At 35.4% G+C, this 27,207-nt stretch overlaps 1 protein-coding gene, 1 non-coding gene and 1 pseudogene across 2 annotated transcripts; 2 read left to right on the top strand and 1 right to left on the bottom strand.

Moving 5' to 3' along the window:
- Positions 1-2,841: 2,841 nt before the first annotated feature.
- Positions 2,842-3,516, bottom strand: LOC146883199 (uncharacterized). The gene has a single exon (XM_085667472.1). The coding sequence runs from the start codon at positions 3,514-3,516 to the stop codon at positions 2,842-2,844; it is 675 nt and encodes a 224-aa protein (XP_085523598.1).
- Positions 3,517-22,296: 18,780 nt separating this feature from the next.
- LOC146883198 (secreted RxLR effector protein 161 pseudogene) lies at positions 22,297-23,088 on the top strand (annotated as a pseudogene).
- Positions 23,089-26,731: 3,643 nt separating this feature from the next.
- On the top strand, positions 26,732-26,815 carry TRNAL-CAA (transfer RNA leucine (anticodon CAA)). Its single transcript has one exon. It is a non-coding gene; the product is annotated as a tRNA-Leu (tRNA).
- Positions 26,816-27,207: the final 392 nt, after the last annotated feature.

Raw genomic sequence — 27,207 nt, 5'->3', positions numbered from 1 at the left:
GGGCACCCCATGAAGCCTGACTATCTCCTTAATGTACAACTGGGCCAGCTTGGCCATAAACATTCTCAAGTTCATCGCCAAGAAGTGTGCACTCTTAGTCAGTCGATCTACTATCACCCAGATGGTGTCATGTCCTCTAAAAGTTCGTGGCAAATGGGTTACAAAGTCCATCGAGATACTGTCCTATTTCCACACTGGTACCTCCAACGACTGTAGAATGCCCCTGGGTCTCTGATGTTCCACCTTCGCCTTCTGACAAGTCAGACAGGCGGATACAAACTGAGCCACATCCTTCTTCATCCCCTGCCACCAGAAAGTTTCCTTGAGGTCCTGGTACATCTTAGTCATGCCAGGATGCAAGCTAAGACGACTCTTGTGTCCTTCCTCAAGGATCAACTTTCTCACCTCAGCATCATCAGGTACGCATACCCTACCCTGGAACCGGAGTATACCATCATCACCCAAAGCAAAATCTCTAGCCTCATCCGACCCAAGCTGTTCTCTAACTCTGCTCAGACCAGCATCCAACAACTGCCTCTCTTTGATCGAGTCCAAGAAGTCACTAGATATAGTAAGGGTACTACACCTAATGGACTCGGACCCCAACTCCACCTGTAGTCTCATGTCTCTGAACTTCTCTAGTAGTTCCACCTCTTTTATCATGAGATGTGCCGTATGTACCGTCTTCCTACTCAGAGCATCTACCACCACATTTGCCTTCCCCGGGTGGTATAGGAGCTCAAAGTCATAATCCTTTAGGAATTCCATCCACCTCCTCTGTCTCATGTTCAGCTCCTTCTGATCAAACAAGTACTTTAAACTCTTGTGGTCGCTGAACACTCGAAACTGAGCACCATAAAGATAGTGCCTCCAGATCTTCAAGGCAAATACTATCGCTGCCAACTCAAGGTCATGAGTGGGGTAATTAAGCTCATGCACCTTAAGCTGTCGTGAAGCATACGCTACCGCCTTCTTTTCTTGCATCAAGACACAGCCAAGTCCGAGATGAGACGCGTCGTAGTAGACTTCAAACGGTTTCTCCACATCCGGAATTACCAATATAGGAGCGCTCGTCAATCTCCTCTTTAACTCTTGAAAGCTCTCCTCACACTTGTCCGTCCAAGTGAAAGGTTGGTCCTTCCGAGTAAGCAAAGTCAGAGGCGCCACTATCTTGGAGAATCCCTCTATGAATTTCCTATAGTAGCCCGCTAACCCCATAAAGCTCCTGATCTCTGTGGCCGACTTGGGACTTTCCCACTCTACCACCGCCTCGACCTTTGCCGGATCCACTGCAATCCCCTGGGCCGATATCATATGCCCCAAGAATTGAACTTCATCCATCCAGAACTCGCACTTGGATAACTTGGCATATAGTTGTTTCTCCCTCAAGACACCAAGTACCAACCTCAGGTGTTCCGCATGTTCTTCCTGAGTCCGGGAATAGATAAGGATGTCGTCTATGAAGACTACTACAAACTTATCTAGGAAAGGTCGGAAGATCCTATTCATGTAGTCCATGAACACTGCTGGGGCGTTGGTCACGCCAAAAGGCATAACCACATACTCGTAGTGGCCATACCTGGATCTGAATGCCGTCTTTTGCACATCATTAGCCTTTACCCAGATCTGATGATAACCCGATCGCAGATCTATCTTCGAGAACACTGTTGATCCGTGCAACTGGTCCATCAAGTCATCAATCCTCGGGAGCGGATACTTGTTCTTGATAGTCATCTTGTTCAGTTGCCTGTAGTCCACACACAGACGTGAACTCCCATCCTTCTTCTTTACCAATAATATTGGCGCTCCCCAAGGTGAAGTGCTGGGTCGGATGAACTGTTTCTCCATCAACTCTTCTATCTGTTTCTTGAGTTCTACCAACTCTACCGGAGCCATACGATACGGAGCCATCGATACCGGACCCGTCCCTGGTACCAGGTCAATAGAGAACTCCACTTCTCTACTGGGAGGCAACCTTGGTACTTCATCCGGAAACACGTCTTCAAATTCATGTACCACATAAATGACTGATGGTTTCTCTCTCTCTCCCACCTCTATACGGGCGAAGATTATGAAGCACTGCACGCCGCTCTGAATCTCCCTCACTGCCCCCTGAGGGGACACCAATTCGAGATCCTCTAAATCGGGAAACAACAACCTCTTCTCCCGGCAGTCTATAAGGGCGCGATTGGCAGAGAGCCATTCCATCCCTAAGATCAATTCCAAGTCTTGTAGAGGCAGGCAGATTAGATTTACCTTGTACCTGCGTCCCTCTACCTCCACTGGACACCTAGCAAACAAAGACGACGTCGTAACCAATCCTGACGCCGGAGTAGACACCGCAAGCTCGCACTGTAGCTCGCATACTAGCAAACCCAAACGTTTCACATAACTATCTGACACAAAGGAGTGTGTCGCTCCAGAGTCATACAACACACAGCAAGACACACCAGCTATTAAGCAGCAACCCATAACCAAGTTACCTGAACCAGTCGCCTTTGCTCCTGTCATAGCATACACCCGGCCTGTCGCCTGAGACCTGTTGCCTCTGTCCCTCCTCTGATGCTAATGGGGAGTCTGAATTGGAGGGCGCGTTGCTGCCCTGGCAAGGTTAGGACAGTCCTTCCCAAAGTGGCCTTCCTTGCTACAGTTGTTGCACCTACGGTAACCCTCCATACGGGGATAAGCATACCTCGGGTGGGGTCCTCCACATGTATAACATTGCACTCGACCCTGCTGAGGAGGAAGACCCCTAGACCCTTGAGGCTGATGAGGAGGTCTGTCATACGGTCTCCTCCGCTCGTCATGTCTAGGCTTGGACCCCGATGGTCCACCAATCCTCTAAGGCTGCTGAGGCCGCGGACCCTCTACCTCATTCTTCATCTTTTCCATTACCCTGGCCTTCTCCACCAGAGCGGCAAAATCCTTGATGGACAAGGGTGCCACTATCAAGAGAATGTCGCCGCGGAGTCCATTCTCGAACTTGCGACATCTCCACTCCTCATCGAGTGGCAAGGTGTAGAAACGACTGAGATGCTTGAACTTCTCAGCATAATCAGCTACTGACTTCCCTCCCTGTGTGAGCTGGAGGAATTCCACCTCCTTGGCGTATCTGACACTGTCGGGGAAATACTCTGAGAGGAACTTCCCCCGAAAGGCCTCCCAAGTCACATGCTCTCCTCTCTCCTCCATGATGGACTTCATGCTCATCCACCAGTGTTCAACTTCCCCGGTCAGCATGTAGACGGCAAATGCCAACCTATTATCTGTTGGGCACCTCTTCGCATCGAAGATTCTCTCTAGATCCTTCAGCCATTGATCGGCTGCATCTGGACTGGTCTTCCCGTTGAACTTCACGGGATGGTGTTTTAGGAAGTCTTCAAGACTCCACTCCCTGACTGGTGGTCGTGGCTCAGGGCCAAACACAGGGACAGTCGCCCTGTTCTCCTCCAGCTGGCGGAGGGCCTTCATATGCTGCCGATGAGCATCCTCGGCAGCCACCCTTGCAGCTTCCATCTACTGCATCACCAATTGTTGTTGCTCTAGCGACGCTGCCTGTCGCTACATAGATGCCTCGTGCTGCTGCATCATCGCTGTACTTTGCTGCGTCATGGCAGCTACCATCGTGATGAAGGATTGACCCCAACCAAGGATGAAGGCACATGCTTAAGAAGACTAAGCATGTTTAAAAAGGAAGTTCACTAATCCTTCATCCCTTTCATTTGTGTTTGTTAAGGATTATCTTGTTTCTTTTTAAGATTATTGAATATGGTGTGAGTTGATTAAGAAAGCTAAGTGAAATCCCCACTGGACATTAAGATAGCAAGCTATTTAGATGTGAAGGTTCCTTTCACAAAGCTCAAGAGAAGAAGATGATGGATTGATTCAAAACAAAAAGGAAATGGAAAGCACATAAACCATAGAAAACTAAGAACAATTAAAGGAAGAAGAAAACATAAAATGGAAAGGAAAGGAATGGTAAAAAAATGTGAGAAGCACGCCACTACAAGGCTAGGCTAGAAGCCATGGCAACCTTGAAGATGAGTGGATGTGTGCCGCCACTTGCTATGCAAGATAAGGCTTAAAAATTTCACTCCCAAGGGAGGAAACTCTCACAAATGGTTGAGACACAAGAGTGTTTTTACTTCAAAATCTTCAACCCTTTTACATGTCTAGGAGCACCCCTTATATAGAAGAGTTTAGGGGCCTCTAAGCAAATAAAAGATACCTAAGGATGTCTCTACAAAAACCTAACCCTAGCTTCTAGAAACTAGGTCAAATAAGGTTACAAAAATGAGAGACAAAAGAGCTAACTATGGTGTGTGCAAGGCTAATTTCGTTCTAGCACAAAAGGAGACAAAGAATGTGTCTCATATGTCTCCAAAAAGTGGTCAAAGTGTGCTAAAAACAAAGGAGACCAAAGGTACATAGGCACACTTGCTTCATGCCTTTTACTTTATGCTTTATGCCTTTGCTTTACTCTCTCCTCCACATCTTTTATGCTCTCCAATCACCATGCGCCACCTAGCATTGCTTTCTTACTCCTAATTAACCTACAAAGCAAATAAACATAGATTAGCATGTTGGCTTAAGTCAAGTCAACTATAGTGAACAAGTCAAACCTAGTCAAAGGTCAACAAGTCAACTAAAGTTGATTCAACTAAGTCAACTTAGGGAATCAAAAATAACAAACACAAATGAAAGGGATGAAGGATTAGTGAACTTCCTTTTTAAACATGCTTAGTCTTCTTAAGCATGTGCCTTCATCCTTGGTTGGGGTCAATCCTTCATCATCCTCCCCTTCTTGGAGAGAATTTGACCACAAATTCTTTAAGCCTTTGTAGATGGAGCTTGACTTGATTTGGGGGAGGTTTTGCGCCTCCCTTTTATGAGCTCTTGTTCCATCTTTTCTAAGGGTACTACCCCTAGCTTTGGTTAGGCCATCCCTCTTTTCTAGACCACTCTTCTTCTCATGCTTGCGCATTGGGTCTTCCTTTTGAGCCTTGCAAAAGAAGAAAGAATGGTGATGTCCATCTTGCTTTGAAAATATTTTTTTAGAGGCAAGTAACACTTTGGAGGTAACTTGCTCTTTTTCTTTTTCATCTTTTCTCTTATCTTTCACTTTATTTTGGTCCTCATTTGCTTGATTGGGTGAGAGAGGTAGGAGTGTGAACTTCTTGCCTTGGAAGGAGAAAGCATAGGTGTTAGCATGGCCATCATAAAAGACTTTTCTATCAAATTGCCATGGCCTACCTAACAAAATATGAGTTTCTTCCATAGGCACAACATCACATAACACCTCATCTTTAAAATTTCCAATTGAAAAGTTAATGAGGACTTGTTGAGTTACTTTAATGTCTTCTTTCTTAAGCCATGATAGCTTGTAGGGCTTGGCATGAGGGATAGTTTTCAAGCCAAGCTTGTCCACAACCCTTGTACTAGCCACATTTACACAACTTCCATTATCTATGAGGAGGGGACATATTTTGTCTTTGATATGACACCTTGAATGAAAAAGGTTTTGTCTTTGAAAAGGGTCAAGTTCCTTGGAAACTTGTCTTAGTTGGTGCCTTATCATTAACAATCCACCTTCAAGGGGTTTAATCCTTGCACTTGAAGAAGAAGTGTGGGAAGAAGTACTTTTGGGGGAAGGGGGAGAAGAATGTTCACTCTCTACTTCTTTTTTAAGGTTTAAGGCCATGGTTCTTTTGGTGGGACAATTTGAAGCTATGTGCCCATATCCCAAACACTTAAAACATTTTATAGAACTTGTCCTTGTACCTTGAGAAGAATTAGGAGTTTCATTAGAAGGCCTAGATGAATTAGTCCTAGGAGGTGGGTCTTTGGAACTCTTGAGTGGTGATTTATCATGTTTTCTTTCTTTATCTTTCCAAGTACTAGAATAGTAGTCATTGTATGAACCACTCCTCTTGGCCTCTTTTTTCTTTTGCAATTGAGTTTCAACTTTGATGGCCAAATGTAAAACTTTGTCAAGAGAGGAGTACTCATATAACTCTACTAAATCTTGTATGTCCCTCCTTAACCCACTCACAAATCTAGCTACCTTTTCCTCTTCACTTTCAAATTGGAGTCCTACTTTTAGAAGCATGGACTCCATTAACTTGTAATATTCATCCACACACATGGACCCTTGTTGAAGCCTTTGAAGCTTCAAAAGAGTCTCCCTCCTATAGTAGGAAGGAACAAATCTAGTGCGCATCAAATTTTTAAGGTCCCTCCAAGAAGTCGCGAGTGACTCTTGGTTAATATTGTCCATACATAATTGATGCCACCAAGTCATGGCATAATCCTCAAACTCTAAGACTACCAAATCTACTTGCTTTTGATGACTAACTACATGAATGGTAAAAATTTGGTCCACTTTTTGTTCCCACTCAATGTAGATGTTTGGGTCATTTTCTCCTTTGAACTTAGGAATCTTTGGAGTTTGCTTCTCTTGTGATGGGTTGCGCCTAGAATGCCATCTTTTCCTAGCCTCTCTTTCTTGCTTTTTAGCTTCAAGCCTTTGAATGTGCTCTTGGATTCTTAGGTCACTTTGCTCCTTGTCCTTTCTCAATTGTTCAAAGGCCTCTTTCCTAGACAACTCCAAATCCCGAAGCAATCTCATCAATGTATTGTTTTTGTTTGGTGTAGGTGCATTTGATGAACTTGCCATGATTCCTACAACAAAACACTCAAAGCCAAAACAAAATAAATGAATTAGGGGTTAGAAAACATGAAAACCGAGACCAAATCCAACCCAAAATGTAACCCAAGTGTTTAGATCACTCTCCCAAAGTAACAAGGCAAGGCTAACACTCAAAATCCACCAAAGGAGTGAAGCAAACACTTTTAAAAACTTGTTCAAAACCTTTCAAATGCAATACAAGTGATTCGGCCACAACATCCCAAGAGTTTCAAGAAAAGAAAACTACTAAGACAAAACAAAGAACACCTAGTGACAAGCAAGAAAAGCACAAAAACAAGGAAAGCTAAACTCTAAAGAAGAAAAGTTTGAGACAAAACTTTTTACAAGACTAAAACAAGAAAAGCACATTTTAAAGACTCTATGGAAAGCACTTGACAAGCATCTTCAAGTCTTAAATCATGCATACACCAAGAAAGATCATAACCAAGTTAAAGCATGAAACTAATTAGCCAATATCACCCAATTCTCAAGTATGAAAAACTAGTAGCATAACACCTAGTGAAAAACACACTTTTAGTTCACCAAGGAGCAAGGTTGCTCTCGGTTTTTAGGCAAAAATTGGTGTAAAATTTTCTTCTTTCCACAACTAGTTTCATAAAATGGTGAGAAAGAGTTTTAGGTGGCTTGGACACTTAGTTCCTCAAGTTTTAGGCCAAAATCAATTTCATGGAGAATACATCAAGCAAGACATAAAGTGAATGCAATATTCAAATACTTGGAAAAATAAGAATAAGAAAACTTCAAGTTAACATATGACATATGACTCAAGCAAAAGTTAGGCACATTTAAAGACTCAACATGACATACACAAAGACACAAACATGTAGCTATCATGCATTTAAACTCATGGATTTGAGGCTCAAAGACTAAGCATCCAAAGACATGTTATCCAACCACATTTAGGAGCTTAAAGAGGTGCAAAAATCGTAGCCAAACTGCCACAAAAGAACCTGAAAACGCTGATTCACATATTCTTTGCAGATCTGACCTTTGCACACTAATTTGATCATAACTTTCTCCACAGAACTCCAAATGCGTTGGTTCTTTTTTTTCTGGAAACTAGACTCAAAGAGCTTTCTTTTGACACCAAAAACGTAATTTTTGGACCGCTGAGCTGGTGCATTTTAATATTTTAAAATCGTGAACAGTTTCTGCCAGCACTGTTTTTATGTGGACCATTCAAAGATAGCTACACAAGACAAGGTTAGAACATGAAAACACCATATTCAAGATAACCTAGGCTCTAGATACCAAATGATGAAGGATTATCTTGTTTCTTTTTAAGATTATTGAATATGGTGTGAGTTGATTAAGAAAGCTAAGTGAAATCCCCACTGGACATTAAGATAGCAAGCTATCTAGATGTGAAGGTTCCTTTCACAAAGCTCAAGAGAAGAAGATGATGGATTGATTCAAAACAAAAAGGAAATGGAAAGCACATAAACCATAGAAAACTAAGAACAATTAAAGGAAGAAGAAAACATAAAATGGAAAGGAAAGGAATGGTAAAAAAATGTGAGAAGCACGCCACTACAAGGCTAGGCTAGAAGCCATGGCAACCTTGAAGATGAGTGGATGTGTGCCGCCACTTGCTATGCAAGATAAGGCTTAAAAATTTCACTCCCAAGGGAGGAAACTCTCACAAATGGTTGAGACACAAGAGTGTTTTTACTTCAAAATCTTCAACCCTTTTACATGTCTAGGAGCACCCCTTATATAGAAGAGTTTAGGGGCCTCTAAGCAAATAAAAGATACCTAAGGATGTCTCTACAAAAACCTAACCCTAGCTTCTAGAAACTAGGTCAAATAAGGTTACAAAAATGAGAGACAAAAGAGCTAACTATGGTGTGTGCAAGGCTAATTTCGTTCTAGCACAAAAGGAGACAAAGAATGTGTCTCATATGTCTCCAAAAAGTGGTCAAAGTGTACTAAAAACAAAGGAGACCAAAGGTACATAGGCACACTTGCTTCATGCCTTTTACTTTATGCTTTATGCCTTTGCTTTACTCTCTCCTCCACATCATTTATGCTCTCCAATCACCATGCGCCATCTAGCATTGCTTTCTTACTCCTAATTAACCTACAAAGCAAATAAACATAGATTAGCATGTTGGCTTAAGTCAAGTCAACTATAGTGAACAAGTCAAACCTAGTCAAAGGTCAACAAGTCAACTAAAGTTGATTCAACTAAGTCAACTTAGGGAATCAAAAATAACAAACACAAATGAAAGGGATGAAGGATTAGTGAACTTCCTTTTTAAACATGCTTAGTCTTCTTAAGCATGTGCCTTCATCCTTGGTTGGGGTCAATCCTTCATCACATCGCCTCAATAGCCCTGGCGATATCGGGCACGTCACCCTGGGACGATTGCGAAGCCCTACGAGGAGGTGCCATAGTTCACTGGCACACAGAAAATCACTTGGTTAGGTTTGCTAAAGGCAAGAATTTTAACTACTCACTCAGAGACACACAGAGAAAGCTAAGCGGACATCCAAGTCCACAGACCTAAGGAATGACCGCTCTGATACCATAAATGTAACACCCCATTTAATTAAGTACGCGAAATTAAAGGAATGTCACGATAAAGATAACATAAAAACGCGGTTTGGGATCAACTCCTTACAACCCATGGCACACCATAATGCCCAAAAGAAACTAGAGGAAAAGTTAACCAGAGTGCATAAAAACCAAGGACGAACAGATACATGGGTCGCAACCCTAAATGAACTCAAGCAGAATTAACAACTAGTCCACGTGGACTATGCAGCAGAATCTCCACTTCCTTGCTGACCTCTGGAACCTCGCCCATCTGCTCCCATCAATTAAATTGATGATCATCGCAAGAAGAACAGTCACATACAATACAACCATACAAACAAATGGGTAAGCTAGAGCCAACACATATTCATCACACAGTCAAGCACACTATCATCATCCCATATCCATATAACAACCAAGCATGTTATGACTCTTCATTCAATACACTACGACTCGACTCGACTCATCCGGATACGTATAACTTAGTCGGATTCAGCGGATGCTTGCACTTGTGGTGGATACCCCTGCTGGACCCTGAGCTGCTCATCTCCGAGCTATGTGTTACAAGTGTTACGATGAATCAAATCTCCCTCATCACAAGGTTAGCCCTTAATGAATTTCAGGCCTCTTGCTACTCTCACCACAGGAGTCAGTCCGCTCTAAGTAAGACTAACTGGCTCCGTAGAGTGTCAGGATGCAACCTTAACTTGAATCCTTACCTAGTTATACAGATGGGGCACCACCATGGGCACCCACTAACAGGGGCCATGGAATTACGTCCCGACCACTAAAGGGCGACCTCGGAGGTCTCACCTAGAAACCCCAAGGAATTTACACGCTGACATGGACCAACATTCATAACTCAGCAATAAGAGAACATTAAATCATATTTACATTTCCATACCAACCCCTTAGATTAATTCCCCATACGCATCATATTTCGAATCCATACCTCTGGTCATCACCACCCCATGAATCTAGGGCCTCATCTCATATTAATAATGTGTCCCTTTAGTTCCAAACCACTCATTCATTTCACATGCCGAGATCATACCCAATCCGTCATACGCAATTCATAATCCATGCCAAGTACACATAATATTCCATTATATACATGTTTCTCATCATACAATTCACACCTAAACCAATATCAATCAACCAAGAATAAACAAGCACCCAAATAGCGTACTGCCTCGCCCAACCCCTCGCTCAGGCGAGCCCCCCCTTCGCCTAGGCGAGGGTTCGATGGAGCACCCAGGGAACATCACGGGATCTCGCTTAGGCGAGACCTCTCTCGCCTGGGTGAGGTTTTCACTCGCTCAAAAGTTCGAACGGGTCGCCTGGGCGACCTTTCACGAAATGGGGTTTGGGCGAGCCTTCGTCAGACTCGCCTAGGCGAATCCGACTCGCCTGGGCGAGATTACCAGTTCTTGCCCTGGTTTCTCCTGCAACAGATGTACATTCCGATCCAAACAACCATACAGGGTATTCCACGCACCAAAAACAATGATTTCACCGTACAACATCAAACAAACTCAAGAATAGACCAAAACTCAACTTAAACCTGAAACCCTAACTTCCCGTACCTAGAAAAGGGCTAAGAGCGGGGTGCGTCTCCAACAGCGGAACGCGAAGCTCTAGCGGCAGATTACTGAGCTGTGGAACAGATGCAGAAGAGCATACGTAAGCCTACGACGAACCCCTACTGGAAGTACAAACATAAAGGCGGAAGGAAAGCAAGACCTGAGGTGTAGAGCACTTACATGAGGCTAGGAAACGCAACTGAGCTCACTGGTTCAAGGTTAGGAGTAAACCCTAGCAGAGGAAAAACAACAGCCGCTCTAAGGATTGTGAAAGTTCTGTGTTACCAAAATGAGCACAAGGTTAGGGTTGGTAGGTTAGGTCTGACCCTTCCTCTTTGGGCCAGCCTTTAGGCCCATAAGATTGGGGCAACCCTTAAAAGGAAGCAGGAATAAAAAGGGGCCTTACAATATCAATTGAGAATAAAATATAGTTAGGAATTGATTATTTTAAATTGAGGAAAAAATTCATTTTAAAAGATCAAATAGTGTAATAATAATGATTCGCACTTAAAAAACTTAATTATAAATATTATAATTAACGTTTTCTAAAGCAAACTAGAGTCGTGACTCTCAAAAAGAATAATATTTCTATTTTTATTCTTTTTATTAAACATAACAAAAATCTTGGTATCTAAATTTTGACATTTTTTAATATTCATATCTAATACTATTTTTTAATATAAGGTTTTTATTCAAGAAATATCACTATAGACTTTTAAAACCTCAATTAGGTATCAACCTCATTGTTCACAAATTGAATTGAATCGATACCAATAAAAGACGAAAAGGTATAGTAGTTGGAAAATAAATGTTTAGATGTTATTTTGTTTAATTGAACATAAAACCTTTAAAAATGATAAAATAGGTCAGAAAATGTAAGAAACAAAAGGGTTAACCGATAGAATATATATATATATATATATATATATATATATATATTATATTGGCCGATCTTGATCAAGAGTTTTGGAGTGGTTAAAATAATATAATTATTTGATCATTTGGTTGAACCATTAGTATAATACTTTAAAAAGTGAGTCTTCTATAAAATAATTAGATTGGATTATTAGTATAATGCTTTAAATATTTTAAAAGATGTGAAGAAGTATAATTTAACTTGTTTTCATCTGCACGTGTAGCTTTCCTTTTACTACTTCTACAAAATGAATCCATTATTTTATTCTTCATTGATATGTTTTTTTTTCTAAAATATATTAAAAAATAATTTATCATAATCTAATAAAATATTTGAGAGACATAAGTATTAGAAGAAAAATATATTATAATCAAGTTACAATTAAAAATCAGTTATAAAAAAAATACATAATACATTATTTTTTACTTCTATAATCATAAAAATTAGGGTTAAGTATGTTTTTAGTCCCTGAACTTTGATCCAAAATTGGAATTCGTCCCTGGTCGAAACTTTGATAAATTTTGGTCCCTAAACTTTAAAAATGAACGAATATAGTCCTTTTAACTCAATTTTGTTAACTTTTTTTTAGGTTTTGAATACATTTTTCAGTAAATATTGAGCTGAGAATGTGTTAAACGGCGTAAACAACTCAAATATTTACTGAGAACTACGTTCGAAACCTAAAAAAAAGTTAACAAAGTTGGTTTAAAAGGACTATATTCATTCATTTTAAAGTTTAGGGACCTAAATTTATCAAAGTTTCGACCAGGGACGAATTCCAATTTTGGACCAAAGTTCAGGGACTAAAAATATACTTAACCCTAAAAATTAAGTATACAAAAGGCTCATGAGATAAAAAATAATTTTCATAACTATTAAACTATATTTCATCATCAAGTAAGACAAGAGAGAGTTATATATTTTTTTTCTTCGAGAAATAAAGGAAAGAGATGAGAAATGAGAGCAAACATAATGAGTATGTGCCTAACTTCATTTTTCTTCAAAAAAAAAAGTATGATAGTGCGATATGAGTATAATTTTGTCAAAAATTAAAAAGGCAATGACAGAAGAAAATAAAAAATATTTTAATACATGTTTGGTTTAATTACTCTTTTAGTTATTATTTCAAAAGATGTAAGTTGGTCTTCCATTTTTTTAGTTTAAATTTAGTCGCAATTTGTTAATTTTAGACGAAAATAAATACTAGAAGACTAATTAAACCTAAATATTTTTTTGATTTTTTATTATGTTGGATTTTATGTTTTATTATTTATTAACATTAAATATTGTATTTTATAAAAGAAATAAAGAGACATAATTTAATTATCATTAATTTCTAAAATATACTATTTTATAATTTTAAAATTTTAAAATTTTTTAAAAATTCCAAAAATAGATATATAATTTTGAAAAAAATAAAAAATATTTGGGGGCCTAGGCCTTCCTGCTCCTGTAATGCTCCATGTGTATATATATATATATATATATATATATATATATATATATATATATATATATATATATATATATATATATATATATATTTATATATTAATTTTTTGGAGTAAAAGAAAAAAATACATTAAATATTCTAATTTTGGAGTATTTTTTGTTAGAACATTTTTCATGTCTAGGTAATTTGTCTAGTGCCAAATTTTTATTTGTTTATTTCTATATAGAAATTCATTTTTTTAAGAAACAAGGGACACTATAAAGACCACATCACAAGATGGAGGAGGTGAAACATGATTATTCAACAAGTTATTGATAAGAATGAAATGTTCTTATTGAGTACGTAAAGTTTTTGGAAGTATACTTCTAAATTAGAGTTGTCGAAAGAACTTCTAACATAAGATATTATCAATTTTGATTACAGTTGATTATATTTTTTTTTCATATATATATATATATATATATATATATATATATATATATATATATATATATATATATATATATATATATATATATATACTTTGCAAATTTAGTATGAAAGGTTCTTAATCAGACATGAATAAATAAGAAATTGCAGATTTTGGGTACTTTTGAAATTTTCCAAGAGATGATTATAGCACAAGATCATGACTATTAAATATGATAAAATATCATCCAATCAAGCTAAATATGATCAAATATTATCACATCAAGTTAAAGATGATCAAGTATCATCGATCAAACTAAGGACGATCAAGTATCATAGATCAATCTAAGGATGATCAAGTATCATCCATCAGACTATCAAGCTACAATTAAGATGATCCAACTATCATTCGATCAAGCTAAAGATGATCAAGTATAATTTGATAAAACTAAAAATGATCAAGTATCATTTAATCAAGCTATTAAGGTACAATTAAGATAATCATGCATCATAATCCGGTTAAAGATGATCAAGTATCGTCCGATCATGTTAGAGATGATCAAGTATAATCTAATCAAACTAAAGATGAACACATATCATCTAATAAAGGTAATGATGATCAAGTATCATTTGATCAAACTATCAAACTACAATTAAGATGATCATGTATCATCCAATCAAGCTACAAAAGATGATTAAGAATTGATTGATCAAACTTACCAATAATGTTTATGAATCATCGGATTAAGACAAGAAATTAAATTTTTGTCATACTAGTGTCAATATGATCCATGTTATATTTTAATTTATATATAAATTTCATATTATTTAGGTCAATCTATCTAACATTAAGCTGAACTAATTAAATATTTTTTCACTTAACCATGACTTAATGTCATTTTGGCGTGATCCCCTAAGATAGGATAACGTTATATCAGAGTTCTTAAACTTACAGGTTCCTTCTCGAAAGAAAGCTAATTACAATTTAATAATACTGATTATTATATTAAATATGAGATGTATATATTAGTATGAAATAATAAATAATAATTTTCTTTCAACCGATGCTCATCGGAGTGGACAAAATGCACCAATTTGAACAATCATAAAATTGAACCAAATCATATAAGTGTTATAAAAGAATTGAGTTAAATTGTATAATAATTTAAATAAATTGAATTTAATTAGGGCAGAGTGAACTAACTTAAATTGAACTACTCTACATTGTTAAATTGTACGAAGTATATGGATGTTTAGTTTATTACAAGTAAACATTCCATTTTTTAATATCATAGCATATAGTTTAATTTAATTTAACTAATTCTATTTAAGAGTAATTATATATTTTAAAACTAAATTAGTAGAACAATTCAGTACGACTCTTATTATAAACAATTCAATATTCAGTCCAATATCAACTTGGTTGAGTTTAAATGTTTTTCCAGAACTCTATTCTAATACTTCTGTCGAATAGTTTACTCATACTTCCTCTATCCATAGATAATAATAATTGTTTAAGATTCTTTCACTAAAACTAAACACATTATTTATTTTCTTAAGTAATTTATTTGAAAATAATGTTATTTGAAATTTTAAAAATAAGAGATAAAAATTAATATTTAAAAAAATGATTATATTAACTTTAGGGGCAATCTAAATCATTGGCTAATTATTCCGATAAAACAACATATAGTTATTATTAACTTATACCTCTTTAATATTTTAATTCCTAAGTCTAATACAATAAGGAAAACTATCATTTTATTATAACATATAAACTAACATCATACCCAGATATGTGATGAATAATTTAAAATATTTGGAAATTGTGTAAATATTTTACGGGTTGTAAAATTTAACTCATCCTTAAAAAGGAACCTTCAACATTCCATCTTTGACTTTGAATTTACATGTTGATAGTTTTGTTTTAACTATGCCAAGACTGAAAGGCAGGGAAACATAAAACTACTGAAGATTAAACTTTAATAGACTTTAATGAACATAAATTGAGAATAAGTGTGTTGAACATAAATTGGTAATAAATGTGTTGAACATAAATTGATAATAAGTGTGTTGAACATAAATTGATAATAAGTGTACTTCTAGGAAAAATATATTATTTGTTCTTCCAAACTCCTAGAATTCTAAGTAAATACCAGGTAAGACTTTTTTGGATATAGATAGTGTCACTTAATATTCAAACTCTTTCATTACAATATCTAACTTTAATAAAATATTTTTCGAAAAACATAACTTTGATAAATGAAATTATCCTATAAATTTCACTCTCTCTTGGTATATAAACCCAATAAATTATTTGAAAAGAATTACAAAAATAAATTAAATCAAATCAAAATTTTAAACTGTTTTTAGTTTTAAAAGTTCTTTTAGATTGAAAGGTTGTGTGGAAGTGTAATAGAGCTGTAAATTGCATACGAATCATCACCATCAAACCAAAGTCCATAAGTTGCTTGCTTCAATTTCAATATAAGTGGCCACTTCCTTAAATCCTGTGAGGAAACACTATTGATTACAATAAAATTTATGTCTGGTGTATGTTACAGTTACAAACCTAATATTTTCCCAAAAAACTATTGATATTTACAATCTTAACTAAGTCACAGTTACATATCATTGGATGTATCAAGTAACATCTCATAGGAATCAAACCAAAGGTGTTTGATGACTGGTTGTTTTTAATAGCATCCATGCTTGTTTCACTCCCCATTTCTCTTAAGTTACTATTTCACTTTCAATCTCCTCAGTCACCAATCTGCAACCGCATCTTTCTCCAAATTCCATTCATGGGTTCCAACAAGATGGGAAAAATTGTGAATTCTACCACCAACTCTTCACCATCTGTTGCAGTCTCTGCTGTCCGCAAAAACCATGTATGATTCAATAGTCTTATGTCATTGTTCAGTGACTTGATGAATGAACCATTATTTTTGTTTCACAAAACAGAAATAATGAACGAAACCTGTACCTTAATTTGGCTTTGTTGGCTTGTAGGATTAAATAAAAATTGTAGTATTAGGCTTTCTCTGCTGCATTTTGCGATTACAGATCTGTTGTTTTTAATTTTCATGATTTGATAGCAGGTTGTGGCTGATCATGACATCGAGAATTGTATCATGTTTGGTAGTATTCCAGTCGTGCTGTCCAAAAAGAAAGCGAAGAAAGCGAAGAAGTTTTCACTTGGAGACAAACACCCTGAGCCAATAATATCTAATTCTAATGAGTCAATTTCCTCATCAAATGCCACCACTACTGCTTCTAAACCTAAAAATTTCAGCAGGAGAACTCGTGTTGATTTAGATTTAGTGTACCAAAAGACTCAAAGTTATCGAAAACGTAGCCAAGTAGCATACCTCTTCTTTTCTTTTGAAGTCCCACATCGCACAGTTAACCGAAGATAAAGGACTTATAAGCCTTTGACTCACAAGAGGTATTGCCGAGCCAGGTCGTGGTGGCTTGTAACCCAAACGGGGGCGTTAAGGTGCTGGAACATAATATTAGACTGTGTGTGGTGTGGTCATTGACTGCTTTCTTCTACTTCAAACGAAGTCATGTCCCTAATAAGCAACCCATAAGGTGTAGGGGGAATTGAAGCAATTAGCAGCACTTGATCGCATCATCCAGGGTCTGAAATATATATAGTGATTGATTTGATATTGAACCTTCACCTTTTTAATATTTGAATTGGGTTCAGCGAAGATGTGGAGAGTGGTCAGTTTCATCATTCATACATTGGATGAATTGGGAATGCTTTGTTGCAAGCTTATTGGATTAAAAGCAGAAGACCCCTTCCAGAAAATTTCTTCTCCGAGGCTGAAAAAAAGCAACCAGAAGAAAGGTTAGTTGCAGCGAGAATATAAAACTGGAAACAAAATTTTGAGAAAAATCTTATCCAAAAAATTTAAAACTAATATAAAACAAATGTAACAATTTATTTAATCACCAAAAAGTTTACTTTTATACATCATGTAAATTATTTTGGAATATAAAGGTTGATAGATTTAACAACATTTTCTTCTTAAATTTAGTATGATTGAATCAGTATTTTTAAGTTTATATTTATTTCAAATAATCGATTATTAGTATATTATTTTAGTTAGAATTAATTCTATTAGTCACTCATTTGAAATATTATGATGGACCAATTGTGATTTAATAAAATATAAAGACTTATTGGTTATTATTATGGGAAGTGATAATAAAATAAAATAAAGATAAAGATAAAATAAAAATCAACTTGATGGACGTTGGTTTATAAAAGGAATTGGGGTTCTGTCTCTGGCCATAAGGTTCTTTTCACAGTAACCCATCAAGAATGTGTGAGAAGAGAAAGAAAGACAAAGAGATAGATTGAGAAACGGTTATTGAAGAGCACACAAGATTACAAATTTGAAGAACGCATATTCATAGGATCTCCCATGGATCAATGTTAGTGCTCTATTATGTTTTATCGAGTGAGAATCATAACTCTTAAAGATTCTTAATTAGTTTTACATGTGGTATTAGAGCAAGATTGTAGAATTTATGATTCTCCTATTATGTGATGTTTCTCCCTTATGATATTTTCCCCTAATGTTATAAACCCTAATTTAATTTTAAGAACGATGATGCTGCCATTAAAATATTGCATCCGCTGTTGCTTGGAATTGTATGCGTGCTTTTAAAAGAATCATGTCTTCCGCTATCACGTTTGTAGTATGAATTTTTTTTTTTTTAATTTGGTATAAAGTAATTAATGCAACAATGTGTGAATGGCTTAAAAAAAAATCGTTACTGTATGAATGACATAATGAAGTGTGAACGTGTGCTGTTAATGTATGAATGTGTATCAGGAAAATGGGTAGTGTTTATAGGTTTACGCCACCAATAAATTATTATTAATTATTTATATATAAATAATTAATAATTTTATTTTAATTTGCAATAATATTTATGTTTGTTATTGTTAAATTAAAATTAATGAGGATGCTATATAAAGTTTATAGCAATTAAATGTATATTTATTTATTTATTTGAAATCAAGTATGATAAATTTTGTTAGTCACCAAAGTGGCCAAAATTTTAAAGTTTTTGTGATTTCAAATTATTAATGTTTTATTCTAATTACCCATAGTATGGATGCTAAATTATGAATAATTAAATTTATGGGTTAATTGAAATTAATTAATTATAAGACATTTAAGGTTCGCCCAAAGGTTGATTAATTGTTCTCATAATTAATGAATATGATTGTAGATAATTTTGTATGTGTCACTAGTTTTATTTATATACCCAAAGGTAGTAGGTGATTCTAGTTGATGCATATTATAATATGATTAGCATCATTATGTTTATGTTTGTATATTATTGGATCTCCCAAAGGAGAACATTAGTATGCATAGAATGATTGTTTATATCTGAATCTGTTTTTACGTTTAGTTTTATGACTCAAAGCATTGATGTTAGGCATGTGTTAATTGCAGTCTCTATTCCGGTATCTTTACACTCGCATGCTTCGTTTGTTCTAGTCTTTAATGGGTTGAATTTTCCTGACTGGAGTGAGCAAGTCCAATTTCACTTAGGTGTGTTGGATCTTGATCTAGCTTTTCAAGTTGAAAAGCCGACTGCTATCACGGATGCTAGTAGCAATGAAGAGAAAGCCCATTACAAAGCTTGGGCAAGATCAAACAGACTTAGCTTAATGTTTATGAGAATGAGCATAACAAGCAATATAAAGTCAGCTCTTCCCAAAACTGATGACGCAAAAGAATTTATGAAATTTGTGGAAGAGCGCTCCCAAACTGCTGATAAGTCTCTCGCTGGGACACTGATGAGTACGTTAACCACTATGAAGTTTGACGGTTCACGTACTATGCATGAGCATGTGATCGAGATGACAAATATCGCAGCAAGACTTAAGTCTTTAGGAATGGCAGTGGATGAAGGTTTTCTCGTGTAGTTTATTCTGAACTCATTACCGTCTGAGTATGGTCTATTCCAAATGAAGTACAACACCATGAAAGACAAGTGGAATGTGCATGAATTGCACAGTATGCTAGTTCAGGAGGAGACCCGACTGAAGAACTTAGGAAGTCACTCTATTCAATATGTGAAGAATCAAGGAGCTGTTGGAAAGAAAGTTGCTAAGAAACATGGAAAGGGTAAAGGACCACTAAAGATTGACGAGTCCTCAACCAAAATCCAGAAGAAAAATGACAAATGTCATTTCTGTGGGAAGTCTGGACATTTCCAGAAGGACTGCATAAAGCGTAAGGCTTGGTTCGAAAAGAAAGGTGAGCATAATGCTTACGTATGTTTTGAATCAAACTTAACTGAAGTTCCCCATAATACGTGGTGGATTGATTCAGGATGTACGACTCATGTTTCTAATGTGATGCAGGGATTTCTTACAACCCGAACCATAAACCCAAATGAGAAGTTTGTCTTCATGGGCAATAAAGATAAAGTTCCAGTGGAAGCGGTCGGGACTTATCGTCTAATCCTCGACACTAGATATCACTTAGACCTTATGGATACTTTTTATGTACCTAGTATCACTAGGAATTTAATTTCTTTGTCTAAGCTTGATGTTGCTGGATACTCTTTTAAGTTTGGGAATGGTTGTTTCAGTTTGTGTAAGCGTACTTTTATGATTGGATCTAGTACACTTTATGATGGTTTATATAAATTGAATTTGGATAATTTATATAGTGAAACTCTTGTGACTTTGCATCACAATGTTGGCACTAAACGTAGTTTAGTGGATGAACAATCTGCTTACTTGTGGCATAAACGTTTGGGACATATTTCCAAAGAAAGAATGCAAAGATTAGTAAAGAATGAAATCCTTCCTGATTTAGATTTTACTGATCTGAATGTGTGTGTGGATTGTATTAAAGGCAAACAAACTAAACACACAAAGAAAGGAGCCACGAGAAGCACTCAGCTTCTTGAAATCATACACACTGATATATGTGGTCCGTTTGATGTAAATTCTTTCAATAAAGAGAAGTACTTCATCACCTTTATTGATGATTTTTCGTATTATGGACATGTCTATCTACTGCATGAGAAATCTCAGTCAGTAAATGCCTTTGAAGTTTATATAAATGAAGTGGAAAGGCAATTAGACAAAAAGGTGAAAAAAGTAAGGTCTGATAGAGGTGGTGAGTATTATGAAAGATATGATGAAAGTGGACAACACCCTGGTCCGTTCGCTAAGTTCCTTGAGAAACGTGGTATTTGCGCTCAATACTCAATGTTAGGCACACCACAACAAAATGGTGTATCAGAAAGGCGTAATCGAACCTTAATGGATATGGTTAGGAGTATGTTAAGTAATTCATGTTTACCTGTATCATTGTGGATGTATGCTTTAAAGACTGCCATGTATTTGTTGAACAGGGTTCCTAGTAAAGCTGTTCAAAAGACTCCTTTTGAGTTATGGACGAATGGGAAACCCAGTTTGAGATAGTTGCATGTTTGGGGTTGTCAGGCAGAAGTAAGAATATACAATCCGCAAAAAAAGAAACTGGATGAAAGAACAATCAATGGATTTTTCATTGGTTATCCAGAAAAATCAAAAGGGTATATGTTTTACTGTCCTACCCATAGTACAAGAATCGTTGAAACTGGAAATGCTCGATTCATTGAAAATGGTGAAACCAGTGGGAGTGAAACTTCACGAAATGTGGAGATTAAGGAAGTTAGAGTACAAGTTCCTATAACTAGTACTTCTCCATCAACAGTTGTTCCACATGTTGTAGAAACTCACAACAATCAAGAACAACAACAAATTGATGATCCCGAGGTTGACAATGAACCAATAGTAGAACAACCACAAGAAATAGTATTAAGAAGATCTCACAGAGATAGAAAGTCTGCTATTTCGAATGACTATGTGGTTTATCTACAAGAGTCAGAAAATGACTTAAGTATTGATAATGATCCAATTTCTTTTTCAGAAGCCATTAATGGTGATAATTCTGATAAGTGGTTAGATGCCATGAAAGATGAGCTTAAATCAATGGCATATAATGACATATGGGACCTTGTGGAATTGCCAGAAGGATGCAAGAAAGTTGGGTGTAAATGGGTCTTTAAGACTAAGCGTGACTCTCAAGGCAATATTGAACGTTACAAGGTCCGTCTTGTTGCCAAAAGTTTTACTCAGAAGGATGACATTGACTATAAGGAAACATTTTCGCCTGTTTCTAAGAAAGATTCTTTTAGAATTATCATGGCATTAGTAGCTCATTATGATCTTGAGTTGCATCAAATGGATGTTAAAACTGCTTTTCTGAATGTGGATTTAGAAGAGGATGTCTATATGGACCAACCGGTGGGGTTCACTGAAGAAGGAAAGGAGCACATGGTGTGTAAACTTAAGAGATCGATATATGGACTTAAACAAGATTCTCGACAATGGTATCTTAAGTTCAATGATACTATCTGAAGGTCAGTGGGAGTAAGTTTATATTTTTTATTTTGTATGTTGATGATATCTTGCTTGCGACTAATGATCTTGGTCTATTAATTGAGACTAAGAGGTTTCTCTCTAATAACTTTGAGATGAAAGATATGGGTGAGGCATACTATGTGATAGGAATAGAAATATTCCGTGACAGATCACAAGGACTGTTAGGTTTGTCTCAGAATGCATATATTAATAAAGTTTTAGAGAGATTCAAAATGGATAAATGTTCAGCATCTCCTGTTCCAATACAGAAAGGAGACAAGTTTAGTCTCATGCAATGTCCAAAGAATGATTTGGAACGGAAACAGATGGAAAATATCCTTTATGCATCTGTTGTTGGGAGTTTGATGTATGCTCAAACCTGTACGAGGTCAGATATTAGCTTTGCAGTTGGTATGCTTGGTAGATACCAAAGTAATCCAGGTCTGGAGCATTGGAAAGCTGCAAAGAAAGTTATAATATACCTACAAGGAACAAAGAATCACATGCTTACTTATAGAAAATATGATCACCTTGAGGTGATAGGTTATACAGATTCAGACTTTGTCGGCTGTGTGGATACAAGAAAGTCTACATTTGGTTATGTGTATCTTTTAGCCAAAGGAGCGATTTCATGGAAAAGTGCGAAGCAGTCTGTCATTGCTGCATCCACCATGGAAGCTGAATTTATGGCATGCTTTGAGGCCACAGTTCAGGCTAATTGGTTGCGAAATTTTATTTCAGGACTTGGAGTAGTCGACAGTATTTCCAAGCCGCTGAAAATTTATTGTGATAATTCCGCATCAGTCTTCTTTTCTAAAAATGACAAGTATTCTAAAGGTGCTAAACATATGGAGTTGAAATACTTTGCCGTTAAAGAAGAAGTTCAGAAACGTAAAGTGTCAATAGAACATATTAGCACAGATCTTATGATTGTTGACCCTTTAACGAAAGGGTTACCGTCCAAATTGTATGCTGGTCATGTAAAGAATATGGGCATTATGTCTACTAGTGATGTTGAATGTTAATGTTTTGAATGTTTATGTGACACTCTGAGCTTCCTAATGTATAAATTTATGAAATCTGTGTTTTCTTAATTATGTTTATGCATGCAAATTATGATGAAGAAAACAAATTATGTTATGTTATTGCTTTGTAAAATGACATTATGTTTGAACCCATTATGGACTTCTCGTTTTTAAGGTCATATTAAGGAGAAAGGGATGATATAGTAGTACATGGAAGGAATCATGTCGATCAAATGATGTGTGACCGCCATGACTCTTATTATTTATGTATCTTTAATTATGAATAATGATGGAACCAATATATGCAAGGTCTTTTATTGCACATTATGTTTATGTATTAAATCACATAATGTTATGACATCATATGAGTCAAGTGGGAGAATGTTAGAATTAATTGATGAATTAATTCTATTAGTGACTCATTTGAAATATTATGATGGACCCAATTGTGATTTAATAAAATATAAAGATTTATTGGTTATTATTATGGGAAGTGATAATAAAATAAAATAAAGATAAAGATAAAATAAAAACCAACTTGATGGACGTTGGTTTATAAAAGGAATTGGGGTTCTGTCTCTGGCCATAAGGTTCTTTTCACAGTAACCCATAAAGAATGTGTGAGAAGAGAAAGAAAGGCATAGAGATAGATTGGAAAATGGTGATTGAAGAGCACACAAGATTACAAATTTGAAGAACGCATATTCATAGGATCTCCCATGGATCAAGGTTAGTGCTCTATTATGTTTTATCGAGTGAGAATCATAACTCTTAAAGATCCTTAATTAATTTTACATATTTTAGTTAAAGTATTAGATGATAGGTTTTTTTTCTTCAGAATGACTGACTATAATAATAGACAACAAATATTTAACATAAAAAAAAAACTAAAAATCATTTTACTTAAAATTTGAATGAACTATCTATTTTATAATTCAAAAGATGGAAGTTTAATATAATAGAACTTGGAGTTCAAGTTTTTGATTTAAGATATGAGAAGTAATTTCAAATATTTAGCCTAAAAAAATTTTAAAAATCACTTTATGTAAAATTTAAAAATCACTTTAAAAAAAGTTGAAAGTCTAATTTAATAGAACTTCAAATACCATTTTCCATTTAAAAAATAATATTAATTTTCAACACATCAATTTGAATAAGTTATTGTCGTTTTTAAATTAATTAGTTGAAATAATTTTTTTAAATTAATATTGAATTACAATTACGTTTCTCGAAAATAAAATATGGAGATTTTAGTGTTACAAAGCATTCCTAGATAGAAAATGACTTCATTTATACATATAAAACTTCTTTCTATAGCTAGAGGGGTGGATATAAAGTGTCTAGTTTCACTGTTTAAATTTCAAAAGTATCGAGTAAAGTTCTTTTGCTTCTAGGAATAATTATGTAAAATGTTTGGAAGTTACATGTATTTTTTTAGAAGGCACGTAACTTTTTAGGTTAGATAAGTGTTTGTTAAATGATTTTATGCTTTCCATAATTTCAATTATTTTTATATAGACTTCAATACTAATTTGTTATTTATTTTTGTTAAGTTTGTTTAATTTAATACTAATTTTTCTTTCTTATTTAATCAAGTACTAATTTTTATCAATTTTTGTCAATTCAATTTTTTTGTAATGTCAATTAAATAGTTAACAACATAGTGACAGGGTGGAACAGTTCGTTTGATGTGACACCAGACGTGGCTTAACATGTCTAGTCTATCTTTCTCATCGTTCTCCATGGCTTCCAACATTCATCATTAATCACACATCCCTACATACCTTCATTCCAAACATAACACTATCACAAATCATCTCCTCCCTTCTAAATTCAAGAAACCCCAATCACATACCTCCATTTGAAATTCAAGAAACCCCAATCACCAACCAATGATCTCATGCAACTTCCACCTAGCCTCCTCCTCACCTTGTCGCTCAAATCTTTTGTTTGCCCCGCCATCACCGTTAGAGACGTTGCCAACGAATGTCAATGCCACCATATTCTCCCCCTTCACAAGCAGACACAATTGCTTCCTAAACCCACAACCTCCATCACCTCCTATTATTACTAGAGTAGCCATCGGCGACAACCAATTGTGTGCATCTTCTCCTCTCATTCTTATTCCTGCACAAGAGCTCCTTTGCACTTTTTGAGAATCGAGCTCGTCTCCACAGTGCCTCTAGCGGTCAGACAAAACTCACCATTCAGAGTTGATGCTTCGACCACGCCGAGGTTGTCATTTGCCACAGCCGGTGCTTCATTGGAATGTTGTTCTTGTTCTAGCTTTGCTCTTTGATTTCTGATGATGCTGTGTTTGATTGGATATAAGGTGAATGAGATGAGGGAATGTGTAATTACATGCTCTCTAGTTAGGCTTTGGGGATGAGGAGAGATAGAAAAAGGGAGTTTAATCTACTTGTTTTGAGATAGGAGTAAAGGGGGTTTTGTTAAAGGAGAAAAGGAAGTTGTTTGTGTGTGATTATGTGTTGGTCGATTCTGAATTGGAAATTGATTAAGGAAGAAGATGAAGTTGATTGCGGTTGAGAGTAGTGTGTTCCCATGTACGGGTAGTAGTTCCCATGTACCCTACCCGCTGAAAAAATATTTGTCTCGTACCCGTACTCATATCCGTGTGGATATCCATTATGCGAGTACCCACATATTTTTTTAATATCCGCGAATATCGACGAGTACCTGCGGATATTTACAAAAAAATATAATATTTAATAACATATTTTAACCATAAATTCAAATAAAAATACAATGCATAACATTTATAAATTTCAAACACAGTGCAAACAAGTCATTTAAATTCAAAGAAATGAAACTTTTTTAAAACTAATTGATAAAAAATAACTCATTCAAAATCAATGTATTAATGTTTTAATCATTTTTTTAATTTTTTTTTTAATTTAAATTAGAATATAGCGGGTACTAGTATCTGTGGGTAGAGATACTATGATACTCGTACCTGTCCTGTTAACATGCGGGTATAAAAAATACTCGTACCCATCACCTGTGGATATCCATTTACAATATTCATTTCCTACCCGTTGCGAATTTTATTCACAGATACCTGTGGGTACGAATTTTTTTTACATCTCTAACTAAGATTGTACAAAAGTTATATCCCTTTAGTTATAATCAACCTCATCAAAAATTGGTTAATCAAGTTGCATCGTCCATAAGTAATTAATCATATACATAAAAGTTATAATATGTTAAACCAAATACAATTCTAACATCCAACATAATAACATAAAATTATTGTCACAAATGGTTGACAAAACTATGGCAACAATTTAATTATTGTCATATGATATTACTAATAACGTATTTATATATTTATAATTTATAGTGATGAATATTTATATTTCTTTAACTTTATTTTAATGACTAAAATAATAAATGGTAAACATAAATCTAATTTCCTAAATTTTCAAGTCATCTAATTTATGTTATATGAATTATTTTAAAACTTTAAAATCGATTAAGAATTTATGCTATGTTATAAATTCTAAAACTATAATTAAATTAAATTAAGTAGGCGATTTTAAAATAGCATATCATATTCATAATTTTTTGTATTTGAATACCATCAAATCATGTTCATTTTAGGGTTAGCAAATTTATGTCTAGTGTCAGGATGGCCGAGTGGTTTAAGGCGCCAGACTCAAGTTTTGGTCCTCGAAAGAGGGCGTGGGTTCAAATCCCACTTCTGACATTTTTGTCATTAATTGTTTTCATTTTATATTTTTTTAATTTATTAAATATTGTTTACTTAAAACTCTTCTTTATATTTTAATACAGTTAACTAATTTTCTGAGACAAACACCAAGGACATTCCCTGGTAGTCCAACCTCAGGACACATATGAGAAAAAATTAAATTTATATTTTGGATAACTTGTACTACTACTGTACTCTCTCGTAAATTAAATTTATTTTAAGCCTACCATGAGTTCATTAACAAACCAAATTTGAAATGAATAAATTCAATCTTTTACCAACTCATATCCGAACTATATAAGAATATGCAGTTATAATATAATATCTAATTAAATATAATAGAATCCAAACTACATGAATTATATCAATATAATTTGGATATTTTCTTT

This window comes from Vigna unguiculata, chromosome 10 (assembly GCF_037176805.1).
Source record: "Vigna unguiculata cultivar grain cowpea cultivar isolate G323 ecotype 2 chromosome 10, ASM3717680v1, whole genome shotgun sequence".
Classification (NCBI taxonomy): Eukaryota; Viridiplantae; Streptophyta; class Magnoliopsida; order Fabales; family Fabaceae; genus Vigna; species Vigna unguiculata.
This window is presented reverse-complemented; position numbering and strand designations above follow the sequence as displayed.